The following is an 18,638-nucleotide window of genomic DNA, read 5'->3' on the forward strand; positions in this document are numbered from 1 at the left end:
ATTTCTAGATTGTTTTAAATATTTTAACAAACTGAATTATTATGTACATAATACATACATATATATAGCAGCTTTTTTCATTAGTAAGTGAATTAAAAGAACTTTACTCCAACATCGTTAGGGTCGCAACGGTAAGGGTTCGATCTTCGTGTGGGCGTCCGGAAACGGCGGCCGGGACCATGATAACTGCAATTGTGACGGCTATACCAATAGTATCTGGACGCTGTCGATCAGTAGTGCGACAGAGAACGGTCTTGTGCCTTGGTATAGCGAGGCGTGCTCGTCCACTCTCGCCACCACATACAGCTCGGGTTCTACCGGTGAGAAGCAAGTCGTCACTACGGATCTACATCATCACTGTACCAGTAGCCATACCGGCACCTCCGCATCGGCGCCGCTAGCAGCTGGCATTTGTGCCCTTGCTCTGGAAGCAAACAGAGATCTTACCTGGAGGGATATGCAACACATCGTAGTCAGGACAGCTAAACCTGCGAACCTGCAAGCACCGGATTGGGTAGTCAACGGCGTCGGTAGAAATGGTGAATAATCATCAATTTATTCTTGATAGAGAGAAAACATTTCTTGAAGATTAAACGCGCATGATTTTTTTGAAAGAGAAATTAGTTATTGGTTAGATAATAAAATGGAATCACAAAAGTTTTAATTTTTTACCGAGTAAATATAAGAATATTATAATTGATTAATATTTATTGTTTCTATCAGAATATTTTAACGAATCTGTCAGATTTATTTACTGAATAAATATAGAATTCTAATCTAGATAATAAAATTTATTAATAAAGAAATCAGATAAAAATTGTTTCATTGTTGCAATCCGATTTCTGTTTAACAGTGAGCCACAGCTTCGGTTACGGGCTGATGGACGCCACTGCCATGGTACGCTTAGCGAGAAGATGGAGAACCGTCCCGGAGCAACACAGATGCGAAGTATCGGCGCCACATACAGGCAGGTAAGTGCCCCGAAGTTATGCTTGAAAGTTATTCTATTAAATAAATAATAAGAATTTCTAAAGTTCTATTTTCAAGGCAAAACCTTGAATAAAAGAAAATTTATTATTAATACACGAAGAGGAAAAAAGCGACATACAAAGAATTATTTATACTAAGAATCATCGGCTTTAAAAAAAATGCTCGAAAGTGAGAGAAATTGGAATTTGATTCGACCATATAGATACGTACTATAGATCGCTATCTGTCCCTTGAAACGAACGAACATGTCTCTCGCAGATTACAGATTCGTCCAAGCATGTCGGAGCTACCATCAAGCGGACTTTACTTGTATGAAATTGCACTGGAAATCACGTGTAATGCGTCATTTACATTGTCAAGGGTTGTAACGAATGAGAACAAATTGCACGTTGTGTTGAACGAGCGTTTACATAATATAAAATGTAATCATTTTGAAGCTACACTCCTCTAAAGCCATTAAACATAAAAACCGTAGTCAAAATTCTATATACATAATAATCCTGAAAATTTTGTGCTCTTAATGAAAGAGCAATAAAGAATTATTAATGCGATGTAATATTTGTTATTTTAGAATAATATTTAATGTTTGAAAACGAATGTACAATTGTGTTCTTTTTATCCTACTCTTCAGAAAAAATGTTATTGATGTTTTATATATTATTCTTTTATACACATATTAATATGCTAACATTAAAAGAAACTATTTTCATTAAAAAATATAAAATAAAATAACAATATCAAGTTATATTTTACTATAAAAATATCAATAAGTTACTACTAAAGGCGCTTTCGAGAAGTAGCACAGCTCGGAGATTATAAAAGTATTTAACAAGTAATGCGCAATTGACCGAATTGCTCGAGCAATGATTTAAACAACAAATGGGTATATCCACTTAAAAATATCTGCAATAAAATTGTATGCGCATGGCTTGACACTTAACCCGATTTTTTCGTATACTTTCTAGGACAATACCACCAAAGAGCCAATTGGTCCTCGACTTACATGTCAAGGATTGCAGCGGCGTTAATTTCCTCGAGCATGTTCAGGTAAGTTGAGCATGTCATTCAAGTGACATTGCTAATTAGCGGATTTCATGTCGGCTATGAGAAGTACAAACTCGGACTACATTTCGAGAACAAAATGTTTCGCCAGCTGACGTTGAAGTGATAGAATTTTATTTACTTTTCATTTGAATAAACTAATTGTTTGTCGTCATCATTTTATACTGTCTATGGAAAACTAAGACAAACTGTAATTTATGCTAAATAGTTATTTAATCCTCAGGAAATTAACTTAAAGTGCATTAATGACTGCTTCTGCCGGCGAAATGTAATTACTAGATCCGGTTCAAATCTCGTGTTGAAGAAACTAAATGAATTAAGTTAATTACTCTTATAAAATTATTAGTTACACAGCGCGAAATTATCTCGTAAAAAATCTACATAAATTCCCATTTATTTATTTCTTTTTTTGGATTATTTCACTAGCAGAATTATACATTATTACAATTATTAAAGAGTTATTAATAAAATGTCACAAAGTTATTACATACATAAAGTTATTAATAAAATATTATGACACACCAATTTGAAAGTTTTAATTTATTTGCACAAAGATGTGTGTAGACAATCGTAAATGTTAGCAGTGAAAAATATACATGATTGGTGATAATGGCATAATAATACGCTTGTCGCAGGCGAAAGTATCGCTGATGGCAGTGAGACGAGGAGATCTTCAGATACAACTAACGTCTCCTCAAGGCACGAAGAGCACTCTTCTCGCTAAAAGGCCGCACGACATCTCGAAGGCCGGTTTCAGCCAATGGCCATTCATGTCAGTGCACACTTGGGGAGAGAGGCCGCACGGCACCTGGAAATTAGAAATTCACAATGAGGGTCGATACCTCGGTAAGTGGATTACATCTTCGCGTTATTGCATAATCAATGAAGAATGTTTGATTAACAATCGTTTGATGAACGATGTAGTTAATTGGATCAATAATTGAGACTGTATTTAATATGCCATAATTTTTCATCGCTATAACTCTAGTTACCAATTAAATTACTTTATTAAATTATTTAATTACATGAAACTAATCCACTCAATTGTCATTAAATTATTTAGCTTGAAGTAATTTCTAATGAAATAAATATTAATTAAAATTAGACTCTTAACATTAGAAAAACTGCATTCGCCATCTTAACATAACTTTTTTAATTTATAACAAAATCTGAAAACCGTTTTAAATTAATCAGACTTATGCAATTTTCCAATACAAAAAATTATGCATTTTCCAGTATAAAAATGTCAAATCTGAATCCTTTTATAGAATCCTTATAGAAAGATTAATTTTGCTAATTAGATTATTCTTGACGAAATGACTAATCAAATTAGTCGATAAATACACATTTTAAGAACATTTAATATACTGAATAATATTAAATTTTCATTAACCTCTTTCTAATTTTTTTAAATAGGATTTCTTTCAATTGTTATTTTAAATATATGGAATACATTTAACTGGCATTTGTTCAAAGACCATTACGCGAAATCTTAGACTTAAACGTCAAAGACAAAGCGCTTTGTAGATTATACCGGCATTAGCTCCTGCATTCGAAGATGTCCTTCGGTCGATTTAAATTTCAAATAGAATTCTACCTTGTTCGCCGTAACAATAGTTTCCAAGCGTCTTAGCAACGCCTTCATAAGGTCACGGTTACCAAGTTCCCTGTCAGTTGCATCTTCCAGCCGAAAATGCTCGCAAGAAATTCGCTGGCATTAACATCTATTTCTGACTTGCACGGGAAAAAATATTGTATACAAGAAATTTAATTTAAAACGAGAGTTACAATTATCCGTGATATTCTCGCGATTTTCATTACTCCTCGAACAATTGTAAACCAACAATTGTATGACAAAGGATTAACCGATTCATACGCGTGACATCCGGACGGAATGGCTCAGACATGTCTAGCATTGCACGCGCATCCTGCGATCCGATGCCGAGTTGGTGTTCAGCTCCGCAAGATCCTTCGGGATCCACCGCATTCTCATAGCCTCCTGTCTGGGACGCAACCGAGAGAGCTCTTATATAAGACCCATTTGCGTGCGATCATCTAAGAAGCTGCATTATCCCCCCCCCCCCCAGAGACGGATAATTGCCAGATTCGAGCTGCGGAGTCCTCTCGCAAGCCATCCTACTTATCCTTAACGGCAAATAGCAGCGAGGTCGTGGAGCAACGAAAGCAGCCGATGCAAGCGTTAAGCCACTTTGAACTGCTTCCGTGTCGGCTCATCAAGGCCGATGGCTACGTAAACTTCCTTACGTGCTTATGCATCGTCGACCTATATCGCTGTAGAGCACATTCACATTCATTATAGCGAATTGTATGCTAGAGACGCGAGGGTCGCAGGAATATTCGAGACACTGTTGAACTATGTACCCAGTGTTTATACTGTCACAAGTATTCCGTGGACGTATCTTGCGAACCCTGAATGTAAAGCTGCTGTGCTATCGAACAGGGATTTCTAAGAGGGATAATTCTCTGACGTTCTCGTTAACTTCCTCTTAAAGGAAGCTGCTTTAAGAGGAAGTTAGTGAGAAGGCCCGTTGAGGATCACGCGTATTACAACTCCATCGAACTTCTGACCAACATCTAACCTTTCAACCTTGATTAATTTTTGACATACTGTATTATTATTTACTGCGTCGTTCACAACGCGCCAGTAAGCATCGCATTGTATTCCTGTCTCTCTTTAACCATGACATCCGCTTTCTTTTCGCTGCATTCACGGACGCATACCGGATCAGGACGCGCTACTCTGCACGAATGGGCGTTGATTTTCTACGGTACCGCAACGCTGCCCGATCGGACCGAGTACGCTCTTTACAATCCGGCCGGTATGAGTATACCCAGACGACCGTTCGTCAAGCCACGCGAGACCATCCCGAAGAACCAGAACACCCTGGCGAAAGGCAAGCAGACGCAGCACAAATCCGACAAGTCCGGCAGTATGAGCCCGCCCTACGTGATGAACGCTCAGATTCAGTCCCAGAGGAAGGGCAAGGCCCGCGGTCAGTACAAGAACGGCAAGTCGGCCAATCGGCCGAATCCCAAACCCACCGTTCAGACTCTTCGGGGTCTCACCGGAATCAATAGAGGGTCCAACAACGTAGCCGGTGACGTGCGTTTGATCACGTCGAGACCACGTGGGAGAAGTACACCCAGCCCTGTTACCAGCACCGTGACTCAGGCCGTTGCGACAACAAAAGCGCAGACAACCACCGCGACAAGTAAACAGATTATTACACAGAAGATCATCGACGTGGTTACGGCATCGCCTCTTCAGCGGGGACTGATCTTGTTGGAACCACCGGCAAAGGCGGCCACTAACAAAGTCCCGGCGGTATTTCAACAGTATCCCAAGATCCAACAGCTTTATCCAGTTTACGGTGGAGCTCGCGGTACCGGCCAGCATGCCACAAGGGCCAAAGGACTCGACCTGCTGCAGGACGAGCAATTTGACCCAAGGAATCTGCAACTGGACAAGGGTACCTAACGAATGAGAAACGGCGAATGTGTCGGTTGCTTAATGGCAACGATCGGAAGGTATTATATTTGCGTGAAAGTATCATTAGATTGTTACAAAGTCGAGATTAATTTAATTGAATTACTTTAATTGAATTAAATTAATTATTGAAGTAAAATCCGCAGCAGAAAATAGAATTTGAATTTGATTTTAATTAAAAAAAATTAAAAGTAGAAATAAAATCTATTTAATTGTGCAATAAAAATACGAACATTTTCCCGTTGATGACTACTTCATACAATTAGTTAGGAGATATTGTTGTCATTTTAAAGTAACATAAGTAAAAAGTACGTTTTACATACTCGATAATCGAATTAAAAAAGAATAAATATCAGTATCTATCTACATAATTAAATTATATAATCATTTGCATTATTTGCTTGATTAAAATGTCTACAAAAAAATGTAGTGTCGCGCATACAGATAATCGCGGTGACTAATAACGTCAATCTATCTGCTCTATTGTGTTCCGCCAACGGCGGTATTTTAAACCGCGGGACAACAAAGAAGGTCGTTTCGCACAGCTTCCGATCGTTTCCCATTCACTTCCACGCATCCGCTCGCGCACCCACGTGAAGTGTGGAAAGTAGAGATGCATCGTGCGCAAAGCCCCGAAGATTAAACGGATCCGCTGGAATTTGGTTTTCGTATTTTCTCTTTTGTGTTAGCTGTTTCGCTGATTGCGACCACACCGTAATCACCGTTACTTTTGTTTGTGTACATAGATACATTATTCCTGGCTATTAATATGCAACACTGTAGACAAGCTTATTTCCCATTATTCGTGTCTTTTTTTTATTTAAATTTAGAAGTAATTTTACGTGATTCTTATATAACATATCTTTTATTGTAAGTATGATGGAACTCTCTTTTGCATAATGTTCTCTTTTTTGAAATGAGAGTTCCCGATGTTTTCTGCAAAACTTTATTTTGTCTGTGACATTTTTATCGGAATGTTTTATACAAAATATCTTGTATGATATTTCATGTAAAGTATTATCTCTAGTTCTTGTTAGATGGATCTAGAATCTAGATAATGCTGTAAGTAAAATTGTAGTGAATAAATTATATATTTGCACGATTAATGTATGCACGAATAAAAATATATATTATACAAATATTTTTTTATTTTAAACAAATTTTGCTTGTATTACTGCACTTAATAGTTTTTACGTGCTGAGAGAACTGCCAGCTTTTTGTGTAGTTACTTATAAATTATTTACAAACTCTATTTAAGAAAATTGTTCGATGTACTATGTTTTTATATTTTATAAAATATCTATACTTATACCGACTATTTGCCATATAAACTATTTGCCATCGCATCCACCGAACTTTCAGGAAGCTCCTTTAAGTAAGTATATTTCGATATTTTGGATTGTCTTGTCGCTCTTTGTGTCAAGTGTCGGATTTTTCATCATATTGACGCTTTCTGCGTCGCTTTCCTTCCTGTTGTTACACTCGAAGCCTCTTGCGTAAACGGCAGGCTCGATAATAGGAAAACTTATCGAGGGCGCTATGGCCTTCAATCACAAAACTTTCAATGACTTAGTTATCGATGAGCTTCATATGCAGCCTCGACCGCATCAGTATGCGACGGTTATCTAATATATTGCCGGCATGTATCGCCTTGTATCCTATTATTTTCATACTCCATATGCAGACCATTGTCTTCTGCAAGAGAAAATTGTGCATTCCGCTCGCGAGAGATATATACGATATAATATGAGTTAATAATTATTTTAGATATTCCATTTTTATATTTGTTTCTCTATTTATCATTAAAAAATAATTGAGAGATACGATAACACATTAAGAAAATTTATTTACATTTTTTTATATATAAATAATAAAAACATCATATTTTTAAATATTTTATTTGTTTTGTATTCATCATTTTGATATTATTATCATATACCTTAATTTAAACAGATTAATAATATGAAAATTTTCAGAGTTAGCAAACGTTACTTTTCAGTTACTTTCACTTACTTTTTGTTACTTTTTACAGTAAACAATTTGATGACGATGTTGCAATTTTTTATGACGGTAACGCTAACTAACTAAACGTTAAGATTGTGCTAAGGTTAGAAAAATTACTTTGAAAAGTAACTTGTCACCATTATGCGTTACTTATTGAAAAAAGTAATAAGTAATTACAAGTAACGAGTAAAAAGTAACAAATTAGGAGTTTTTTTTTAGTAACGTGTGACTTTTTCAACCCATTACAAATAACGATTGACTTTTCTAACTCTGATGTTAGTATTACTGTCAGAAAAAAATTTACCATGTCATTAATTGAAATTGTTATTATAACAAGATAACAATCAACAAAGTAACGACGTGCAAGTATCACGTTTTACTTGCCAATTCTGAAAATTTTTTTATATTTTAAAGTAGTAACGGCGAAAATTCGTAAATTTCGCAATGGTATTCATGATTGCGCGTTGCGCTTGTTATCTCCTTTTCGAATTCTCGAATTCTAGATCACTGCGTAACCGCAAATCACTCAAAATTTAGTGAAACGCGACGACGCGAACGGCACTGAAAACCGCTAATGCGTGCCATGAAATGGAAAAGCCGACGAGAGCGAAACGAACCCCATCATGATGGAGACCGAGCGACTCCTCTCGTCCATCATCGCTGCTAAATAATTTCCTCCATGATTGGAAATTTTTTCACTCGCTTACTCCGCAAAATGGTTCCCGCTCTCAAGGCATTATTATTGGAGATTTCTCTCCTCCAATAGTACGCGCTAACGACCTATCGAGCACAATGCCCTTATATTTCCATTGTCTTACGAATAGCCTGCCACATCGTCCCAATCGACTTTTGACATTTTTTGTTTCTCTCTCATCATCCTCCCGCTTATTTCCTCCAACCCTCGGTTGCAAGTTATTTTCTCGATACTTCTCGTAAAAGCGAGGGAGCTGTCCAAGCGTCGCGACGCTTGTCACTTTACAGTTACCTAGCGTACTCGTAACAGCGAACATTTTAACGATTACTTTATTATAGCTGGCAGCCGGTAGTTTACGGTTGCCAGCCAAAAAAGCACACACGAGAGCAGTCTCGTCACGATAAATTGGATCCGCTTTTCCGCCGCTTTGATTTCTGGTATCCCGTCAGAACTCTCTGCTTGTGAAATTCAGCTTTTCCCACGGGATTGATTTCATCTGAAGCTGTATGTACGTTTTAACTTTACCGTGATGTGTACATAAACAAGATATAAATTAATATGAACATCTAGAAAAATCAATTTATTTCTTAAGGAATGTACGTTTCATCCGTAAATGGAGTAGAAAATAATAAATATTTCGAGAGCAATATTCAAATTTATCGATAACCAAGCATGATTTTATCTCAATCAATTCTTTAAATTTATTTTTTTATTAATATGCAAATCTTGTTAAATTGTGACATGGTTGAAACCCAGTCGTTAAGTATCAAATAATTTTCTGAACTCTTAATACCTGGCTGAGAGAAGAACATGATATTTAAAATTAGCTTCCATTTAGTTAGCTTTTTCGTCTTGCCCGCAGCGCAAGGAAACTTGCAGATGTATCTTACCCGAAGTAAAAACGATAATCGTCCACGAGTTTTTACTATTCTCTCGTTGCAAAGCACTTTGCATTTAATTCCGACGTACACATTGCGCTGAGTGAATGTGCGCGGAGAGTCGTCGCTGATTACTCGGTTATTTTTAACTCTAATTTAATCAAGTCTTGACTCTTCCTCCCCCGCATGCATTTCCCTTCTATCGCGGACATTGTTCCCGCGAGCCAGCTTAGGACGAAATTTTCCCCACGGCGTCCTGACGCTTTATTAATTTCCTGGACGGCGCCGACGACGTCTCCGCCACTCCTTCCGCTGTCTCGCTTGCGTCTCGTCTACTTCTCAAAACCTTCCATTTTACCGCCTTCACCTCTCTGCGAAATACAATATCTTACGTTATATTTGCGAGCAAGGTCGCGGAATAATTTGCGAGAAAGTGAAAAGCACGTTATTCAACAGGCAGATGAAAAATTAGTTGGATACGTCCGATAATTATAATTTTGCTGCTCTGTGACAATTTATTAATATGAATATTCCATAAGGTTCTTTCTTAAAAAATATACACTTTGATATTATTGTACGTAAGACTTTATTAATATTTATGTATTATCTGGAGATAATTTAAATTTCGTTTCCATCAGAACCTTGCCCATGAAAATGGTGCTGCGAGGTCTGCGAGCTTTCGTTTCTATTCTCAGAAATCTACGGTACGTATACCACGATACGTAAAATCTACCAGGGTTGATTGTAATCGTGCATGTGTGTACTTAATATAAAGATGACAGTAGGCAGTAGTTATTATTGCGTAATTGTCGTACAGGAGGCAAGTACGTTATTCTCAGTCTATTCTTCGCTTACAGAGCAAAGAATAAAATTGTGGCACGTTTGGATTTTTTAAATTTCACATTAATCGCATATGTACATATATTACATGTTTGTCAACAAAATTACAATTATTTAAAGAGTATTAGAGGCAGAAGAAATTTCAAATATTAAATAGAAAGCAGAATAATACGAAGAAAGAAGAATTTTGCAGAAGAATAGTTTCGGCATTAAATTTTGACAATTATTTCAATTTTTGTTTTATTTATTTCTTTTATGTGTGCTATATCTTTTCTGTGACCTTTTTCTGTCTCCAATACTTTAAATTTCTGTGTATTATTCTTTGCGAAGTGTTTCGCACACTCATATGAACTAGTTATTAGCTACACGCAGAGAACGGCTTTGCTAAAGTAACTAAAAATTTAGCTAAATGCAAATTTAAAAATAATTTTGTTGAAGTATCAAAATAATCATGCAGGACGCAGAAACTTATTAGAATGTCAAAACATTTTGGCAGCGTTGCTCATCATGTTTCAAATTCCTACATAATTATTTTGACTACTCCAACATAATTATTTTCAAATCTGTATTTAGCTAAATTCTTAGACACTTCAACAAAATTGTTTATTATATTATATTATTAGAATCGTGCTAACATAGATGGGGTTGTTGTTCTAGACACGCTGGAGGAGTGGAAGCTCGTGTTTTTCGGCACGGATGCCTCAGTGGAAGTGGACGACGAGCTAGACAAGGACAAGCCGCTGCCGCCTGCGATCCCTGAAGAAGTCAACAACGCACCTTCGGACGTCCGGCACAATACTGTGGATACCGAGGGTGATCCGTGGACAGGTAGCCGAAAGATGGATCGAGTCTCACACCCAGAGGTGCAGAGGCCAACAACGGAGAACCAGACGAGCGGTTGCGCCGCCTTTGAGGCCGGAGGCAGCGGGTGCCTAGGTGGGTGCCTCATACTACTCCTTCTAGCCTACCTGACCAGCGTGCCCGGCTGGCGAGAGTTGATCACCAGCTGGCCTGCCTCGACGAACAGTCGGAGCGAATTTGGCGCTGAGGCGGATCGGCTGCTGGTCACGGCAGCGAACGTCGTCCCAACGACGACGTCGACGTTGTGGGTTAGCAACGCGACGACGCAACGCGTCCCGGCGGCGATACATCGCGCGCCGGAAGCGTGCAGGTGTTCATGATGACAGTGGGTCGCGTTTGGCTCCGCGACGGCTCGCAGTTCGATCCTATGACTTCGGTTCACCGGGATTGTCGACGCGGGTGGTCGCGCGGATCTCGTGTGCCTGACGCAGTCTTGTGATCCGTGAAATTCTAATGTACTTGTGATGCGTAAAGAGAAGGCATTGGGCGTAAAAATTGAAAGAGGGGAAGGGAACAAAGAGGAGAAATCGTGCTTTCTCTCCCGGTGCTAATTGTTTCGAGAAGAGATCGGAAGAATTATCAATACTGGAGTATCGTCTGTCCTTTTCTTCCTGAGAAAAAAAAACGAATGTGTGTTGGATGATGGACACGTCGAGTCTGAGGATTCTATGGCTCCGTTAGAGTGTTCCTCGTGATCAGGGAAATGCGATTTTCTCGTTAACATGCGCCGTTAGACTTGGCCTAATTCATTTGTATCGTGCAAGAAAGCGAGTCTCTCATAGTCGACATGAAACGTCCGGACGTCACTCTACTCGTTAGGAGTGTCAATGGTAGCTTCGACTGATCAAAGTTCATCGCGATGAGGATGCATGGCACGGGAAATGGAATTAAATGGCTACGAGGCAGGAAATGCATAGCTTTGTTACCGATTGCATGATGAACTCTCGATTTCCTGCTGAAAGCGCTCATTTCTGGAGGAATTTGACGTAGAGCATCCTGTATTTAGATTATTAAAAATATCTCTTCTTTTTTCATATTATTATATTATAGACTTAGCCTAATTGTAAATCAAGTAATAAGTTAATACCAATTAAGCCGACATATATATTCGTGTGTAAATTTTTTCCAACTTTTTTGTATTAAAAAATAAGTTGCGTGCAACAAGAAATTTCAACGGAAGTATATGTATTAGACAGCAGAAGTTTGCGGGAAGCTTCATATAATGATTTTATGATATTATTGTCGCAAATCCCAGAGGAAATTTAACATTGCAAATTTCTCGGCAGATACGAGGAAACATGATTTTTTTATATGTATGTTGCACGATCTAGTGTTCTATCTTTCTTTCTAAAATAATGCACAGTAAATTTACATTATTTATTCCATTGTTTACCTGGTAATGGAACAAGTAAGAGAAAATGCAAATGCATTATACAATCCACAAAATAGATAAAGAATAAGTATAATATTTATTCTTTATTTATTAGTTGTTATTTAGAATTTAATACAATGCGCGGAAATTGAGAGTTCACTACTTTCCGAAAATTTTCTGTCTCATAAAATTGCTACAGTTACAGCTGTAATTCTACGGACGCTTGTAAATATATGCAAAACGTATTTATTATACTTCGCGAAGTTACGTACGATCTTAGGAGTTTCAAAAGTAATGGCGCTGCAATCCCGTGGTATCCTCTTCCGCCACGTTGAACGAAGCAGAAATGGGTAAACAACCAATGTTTTGATAAATGTATTCTAGAACTCTGCTTGACTTTTACTGAAAGCAGTCGTAAGGATAGCATAATGAATCTTAAATCCACATTCACTATTTTAACTGACACTGTATTTAGCATTAGCAAAGATCTCTAATTGAGTTTACCATTTATTTGATTAATACAAAGAAGTTGTGTTTAACTTTCATAAATTAAATAGCATGTTGCTTAATTTATGCTGCTCTCAGCATTAAAGATGCTCAACAAGAATTTAGCTACACATCTTCTTCCATATATCTTCTTTTAGTTCAATGATGATTTAAGTGCGATTGTACATTACATTTGTGCACATTAAACTGAACATTAAATTCTCTTCCAAAAATAAAACCAAACTTGTCTCGAAGTTTTAACCGAAGACTCGAAAAAAGATTTGATGTAATGCGATTAAATGTAATGCGATCTATTCTGCTCAATTCTGCTCAATGTTTCAGTCGGGGCCCACCATACGTGACAGCGTCCCATATTTGCATGTGTAATTTTCCACGTGAACTTTTTGTACGAGACAAAAATATAACAGGGAGCCAACTGCCATTAGCGAGATCCGACTCGCCCGGTCTCGCGCCCTGCCTCTCCTGGAAAAATTGCCTCGCGTAATTTATAATACATCTGATGGAGCTGCTTGTTGTTTACTTCAGACACTTGCCACGTCGTCGATTTTGATCGACGGATTTTGGCTTCAACGTGTTCCAGGGGAGAAGGGAGGGAACAGTTTTTCTCTCGACTTCTATTTCTTCTTCTCCTTTTCCTCTATCTCTCCTTCTCTTCTCTTTTCTCTTTTTCACTCACTCAAATGCACGAAAACACATAATCTTTCTGTTCTTCTCTATCTCTCTTTCTCTCTTTCTGAGTCTTTTCATCTATCGGTCTGCATCCCTTTTGTTTTTTCAACATCCTTAACATCCTCCTGTCTGCCAGCTTTCTTACATTCTGAACCTTCCTCCACGCTTCATAAGCACTCTGCGTCCTTCCAAGGAGGTAGGATATTCGCACTGCCGAAACTAGAAGCTATAGGGAGGTTCTCCGGCTGCATATGTAAACAGTTGGGGATAGTACACGAGGCTGTATGTGGATTTTGGATGCATGTTGAACCACGGGCTTTGTCAAGTGATTAACGATGGTCACCATGTACTTAGAAACTTGCTTTGATGAACAATTACACCGTTTCTTATTGTTAATATTATACTATTATATGTATTATTTCATTAACTGCAAATGTGCTTTCGTGTTATTCTTAATATAAATAAGATCAACATGCAAAGTTTCGCGAAAAGGATATTGATCAATGAAAAAGGATACTCTAGATTGTTATTATATTGACAAAAAAAAGTGTTATAAATATACAAATATGCATATTATGTATACTTTATATTATTTTTAATAATTTAATGAAAGAAAAAGAATCGTGTTTGTGCCACGAATATTATTCGTATGTCCATAATTCACATTCGGTCTCGAAAGTACAGTATATCAAATTTTCGACACGAAACTTGCTCAAAACGTTGTTAACTATGATAATTAAAAATCGCGTGATCCACAGGCGTAATTAACGCCCTCAACGCTTAATCGATCCGATGGCGATAAGAATGTCGCATCGTTAAACGATCCGATATTTTCTGAACAATTTTTAGACCTCGTTTTGCTTGGAATATCGATAAAAACTGGCGGATACGTTCTATTGCTAGCTTAGAGGTGATCGTGCGTGCTTTGTAAAAATTTCGATTGCGGGGATAAGCGGTGAACTCGACGAGAAAACCGGAGCTTCACGACGAGTCGACGGGGCGATTTTTCTTTATCGGGGTACGATCGTCAACGAGTTATCGAGTCGGAAGGAAGTTTTCACCATCGAGAATCCGCCACTGCGAAAATTCGTTTCTAGGATTTACGATTTATATCAACGCGCAGAATCCAATCATGTTCCGTCGAAAGTTGTAGGCCACAAATCAGAAGTTAACTGCGCACGACAAGCCAGGAATCGAATTACAATGGATATATTGTTATTTCTGCTTGGATAATGCATGCCGATTATAAACAAAACACGAACAGTTTTGAACGTTTGTACGAAATCATGGGTTAAGAAATTAATATGTTGTACCCACAGATATCGTCAGACCTCGATCGAAAATCATACAAAGATATAATATATATTACCATTCATTTAAATTAGTCAATAATTCATTCTTACTTTATTAATTTTTATCTATAAGATTTTTAAGATATGAATACTATGAGTTTGATTAACATTTTACAAAAGACTCAAAAAGGTACGTGATCGACTTGTACAAAACTTTCGTGGCGCATCAATATCTACTCTAGAAACTGATGCATCACCGAAAAGCTGAACAATCATATGAAAAAGGGAATATTGAATGGCTGCGGAAATTAAATTGACGTTACAGTCGCAATACTAAATGTCGCTTTCCAAGCAACGTCCTGCGAATGAAACGTTTGTGATTTTTCGAGATGCACTGATGCTCTAATGGATGGCTATCGAATGCAATCACGAGGAAAAAAAATGTATGCTCGAATATATCAATTCCTGGATCTGACAACTATCTCGGTCAAGAGATGAAAAAATCGGTCAAGCATCTGCTTCAAATACACTCAACTTTGAAATTAGTACTCGTCATATAAATTTATGTATTATTAATATACTGAATAAAAATAAAATATCATTTTATTATTTTACTCATATATCTATAAAATAATAATCATGAAATAATAATACATTAAAATGTAATTATTATAGTATGATTTGAAATATGGTAGCATAATTAGTAACAAAAGTATTTGTTATGTTCAAAGATTTAGTAGCATGTAAGTATTTTTTTAATTACATAAGCAAGAATATTACATTTTCAATCTTAAAAGAATAAATGCCATATATTTTATAATATCATTGTGATTTAAAATTTAGATACGACTCTTCACCGCTTTCGATGTATTTTTAAAATATGTTATCGTGCATCTCACACATATTAAATTACAATATTTGGTCTATTTTTGTTGCTCGACCTTAATATTTCTTTTATCGTTGTTCACAGCGGAAGTAAAGCGAAATTCTCACATTATTAAAAGAAAAGTCCAAGTCGATTCCAAAGCTGCGGATAAAATCAGAAAGAATATCAGATTGAGTACTTCACAATCAGGTCATATTAGCAACTAAATTCTCGTTTCTTACAAAATGAAAGAGGCACTAAGGGCGAATTCTGATATTTTTCGATGTGAACGGAAAAGATATTTAATATTTCATTTCCATCGATATTGAAAGACGCAAGTAAAATCAGTTTTTCTTTATCCTTTTTTTCAGTTATAGCATTCATTTATTTATACGGACGAATAGAACTTTTAGCGGCGATCGACATAAAAAAAAATCCAAATTTTATAGTGGGAGAATGAAAAATCATGTTCACTATCGATACAATTTTTAGAAGTTTCTCTTTATATCTTATGCAATTTCTTTCAATTCCTTGCATGATGTAAAAATTTGAAATTTGCATAGAAAGTATACCGAAAGTATACATATTTCATATCTCCGTACCGTTTTCAATTGTGATTTTATTGTATGTTTTTTTTTGTATGACATTCGAATTTCAATTTACGGAACAAAACTAAAATTTAGTTTTATATAAAGAATTAATTTTTCTACAATCACAATATTGTTATATACAAAAAATATTGACTTGTTTCTTTTTTAAAGCAATCAATTTCTATGACAAATTAAATCTTTTTACAAGTCTTCAGCATTGTCGAAAATTCTCTTTAATCAAAATTCGTTTTTAGTAATATAAATCGGAAGAAAAATGCTATATCACAAAATACACTGAAAGGAAAAGAGCAATTCTAATATCGTTTGAAGCAGCGAAAGAGGCGGATTGAAGTGGGATGGAAATTCAAAGGCGCGTTGATTTATAGACGAAGATTCCTTGAATTTCATCTCTGATCAAAAGGGTAGTTCGGTCAGCATTTTGCAAAATGCAAGAGAATAATTTTAATGATCCGGGTACGAGCAAAATCTGATAAGAGAAATATTCGCACAGTAATCCCTATCGTATTCGCAGATTAATTGCGAAATGTAGTCGACTACTATCATAAAATTAGTTGGCTTTACTATTGAAATGTGTTCATAATCTCAAAAATTAATTTTTCTCTCGCAGCTTTGAGCGACAAGAATTCTTTCAATGTCAAATTACATCTATCATTAAATTTCAAATTAAATGTTCATATAAATGAATGAATATCTTTTTAAATTATATCCCCTTTAGAAGAATATAATAGAACATATTCATGAAAAACACGTGATTTGACTTAATTAAATATTATGTAATAGACAAAGAAATATAATTTTTTCCCATTATTTACCTCAAGACACATTTATCTTTTCTTAAATAATTTTCTAAGAATTTATTCGTATATGCAATAAGAAAATTGGTAATAAAGCCGATTTTTCGATCGAGGATTCTCGACTTTCATAAATTATGTACATACATATACACATGCATGATATTGTAATTCGATTCAAAATATTCAATATAATAAGTCAATATACACCACCCTGTATGTTCATTCATCGCATCTCTGCATGCTTTTTCCTACACTATCTTTTATTTTAAACCTCTCCCTGAAAAACAGGCTACAAATTCTACGCTATCTGCTCCTATTATTTCTTTTCTTTGCTTCTATTCCTATTGTCTATTTGTTGTAATTAACATTGTAAATATATAGATTGATATGTGATAAGTAATCAACTTCCTCTGCTCTTCCCTATTCTCTTATATTCAATTTTTTCAATTACTTTTATTGCTTACCATCTGAATATCTCTTTGATTTCGGAAAAGTATTTGATATTGAAGATTTGTAGACATACTTTCTTTTATTTTATTTATATGTATATGTGCTAATATGGAAGAAAGGCAAATTTTGTTCCAATAACTTTTACTTAATTAATGTGAATAATAGTTACATATACAGAATTCTCTTACAAGAATTATGAAAGTTAATTTTTTACTAAAATGTAAAAAGAACAGATTTAATATTTCTCCGTGTGATATCTCTATTGTTTTATTTTAATATTCGATGAATGGTTCCTCCACATAAGCATAAGATCGACTCGGCTCTTGATCCCTTCGTTGGCCATGATATTATATATTTTTTTAGAGAATAGGCAGTCAAAGAGCGAGTACGAATGCATATTAAATAACAAAAGAATTTTTATTACTATTATTATATCGTTCGTACCGATAACATACCTATAGCAACTATGTTAGTTTATTACTCATTGTGATTATATTATTACATTTCATATCAATGTAAGCGGATGGTGCGTATTAGTCGTTGGTGCCGTAATTATTATCGTCCTCGAACATGTTGCACATATCATTTCAATCAAATCGCAAATAGGTGCTGTTCTCTGAAATTATTGTATGCTTATACATATATTTTGTCTCTTAGTTATCATATATCCTGAGATTTAATTATTTATGAAACGTTATACAGGATGGTTTGTAAGAAAATTTTTTATTTTTAAATAAAATAACGAAAATTTGTATTTTCTCTGAGTACAATTCTATTGAAATCAGTGACTACTCACAAAGTAAGAAAAAAAAGTTATTTCTTATAACAAATTCTTACAAAATAAAATATATAATTAAATAAATCGGAAGGAAAATAAAAATGATTGTAATTTATTTTAAAATATATTTTCTATAAACCATCTTGTGCTCCATAAATTATCGAAAGAAAAGGCGTCAGTAAAAGAAATACTACTATCATTGGGGTATCTCATATTTAACAAACATTTAATTAGCAAATTTAAGTGCAAATTAGTAAATATTTATACTTATAAACGTACTTAGGTGAATAATCTTCGTTTCCCGAGTGAGAGATTAAATAAACACTTTTTCACGCTAAACTTTTGAGATGATGTATTATAATATACACATTAATTTGTGTTCAAAGTGATTATCATTAATAATGTTATAATTAATTCTCTTTACACGGCGACGCAAGATTCACATTGTCTTCATCGATATTTG

The 18,638-nt window shown here is 35.7% G+C and overlaps 1 protein-coding gene across 1 annotated transcript in view; it reads left to right on the forward strand.

Moving 5' to 3' along the window:
* LOC108754060 (furin-like protease 1, isoforms 1/1-X/2) overlaps positions 1 to 12,185 on the forward strand; it is a 241,322-nt gene extending 229,137 nt beyond the window's left edge. The window contains exons 7-12 of the mRNA XM_018496095.1: positions 122 to 539; positions 854 to 971; positions 1,956 to 2,037; positions 2,688 to 2,898; positions 4,803 to 5,543; positions 10,634 to 12,185. Coding sequence (XP_018351597.1) covers positions 122 to 539; positions 854 to 971; positions 1,956 to 2,037; positions 2,688 to 2,898; positions 4,803 to 5,543; positions 10,634 to 11,157 — 2,094 coding nt within the window. The 3' untranslated portion in view covers positions 11,158 to 12,185. The remainder of the gene's footprint in view (positions 1 to 121; positions 540 to 853; positions 972 to 1,955; positions 2,038 to 2,687; positions 2,899 to 4,802; positions 5,544 to 10,633) is intronic.
* Positions 12,186 to 18,638: the final 6,453 nt, after the last annotated feature.

This window comes from Trachymyrmex septentrionalis, unplaced genomic scaffold (assembly GCF_001594115.1).
Source record: "Trachymyrmex septentrionalis isolate Tsep2-gDNA-1 unplaced genomic scaffold, Tsep1.0 scaffold75, whole genome shotgun sequence".
NCBI classification, from domain to species: Eukaryota; Metazoa; Arthropoda; class Insecta; order Hymenoptera; family Formicidae; genus Trachymyrmex; species Trachymyrmex septentrionalis.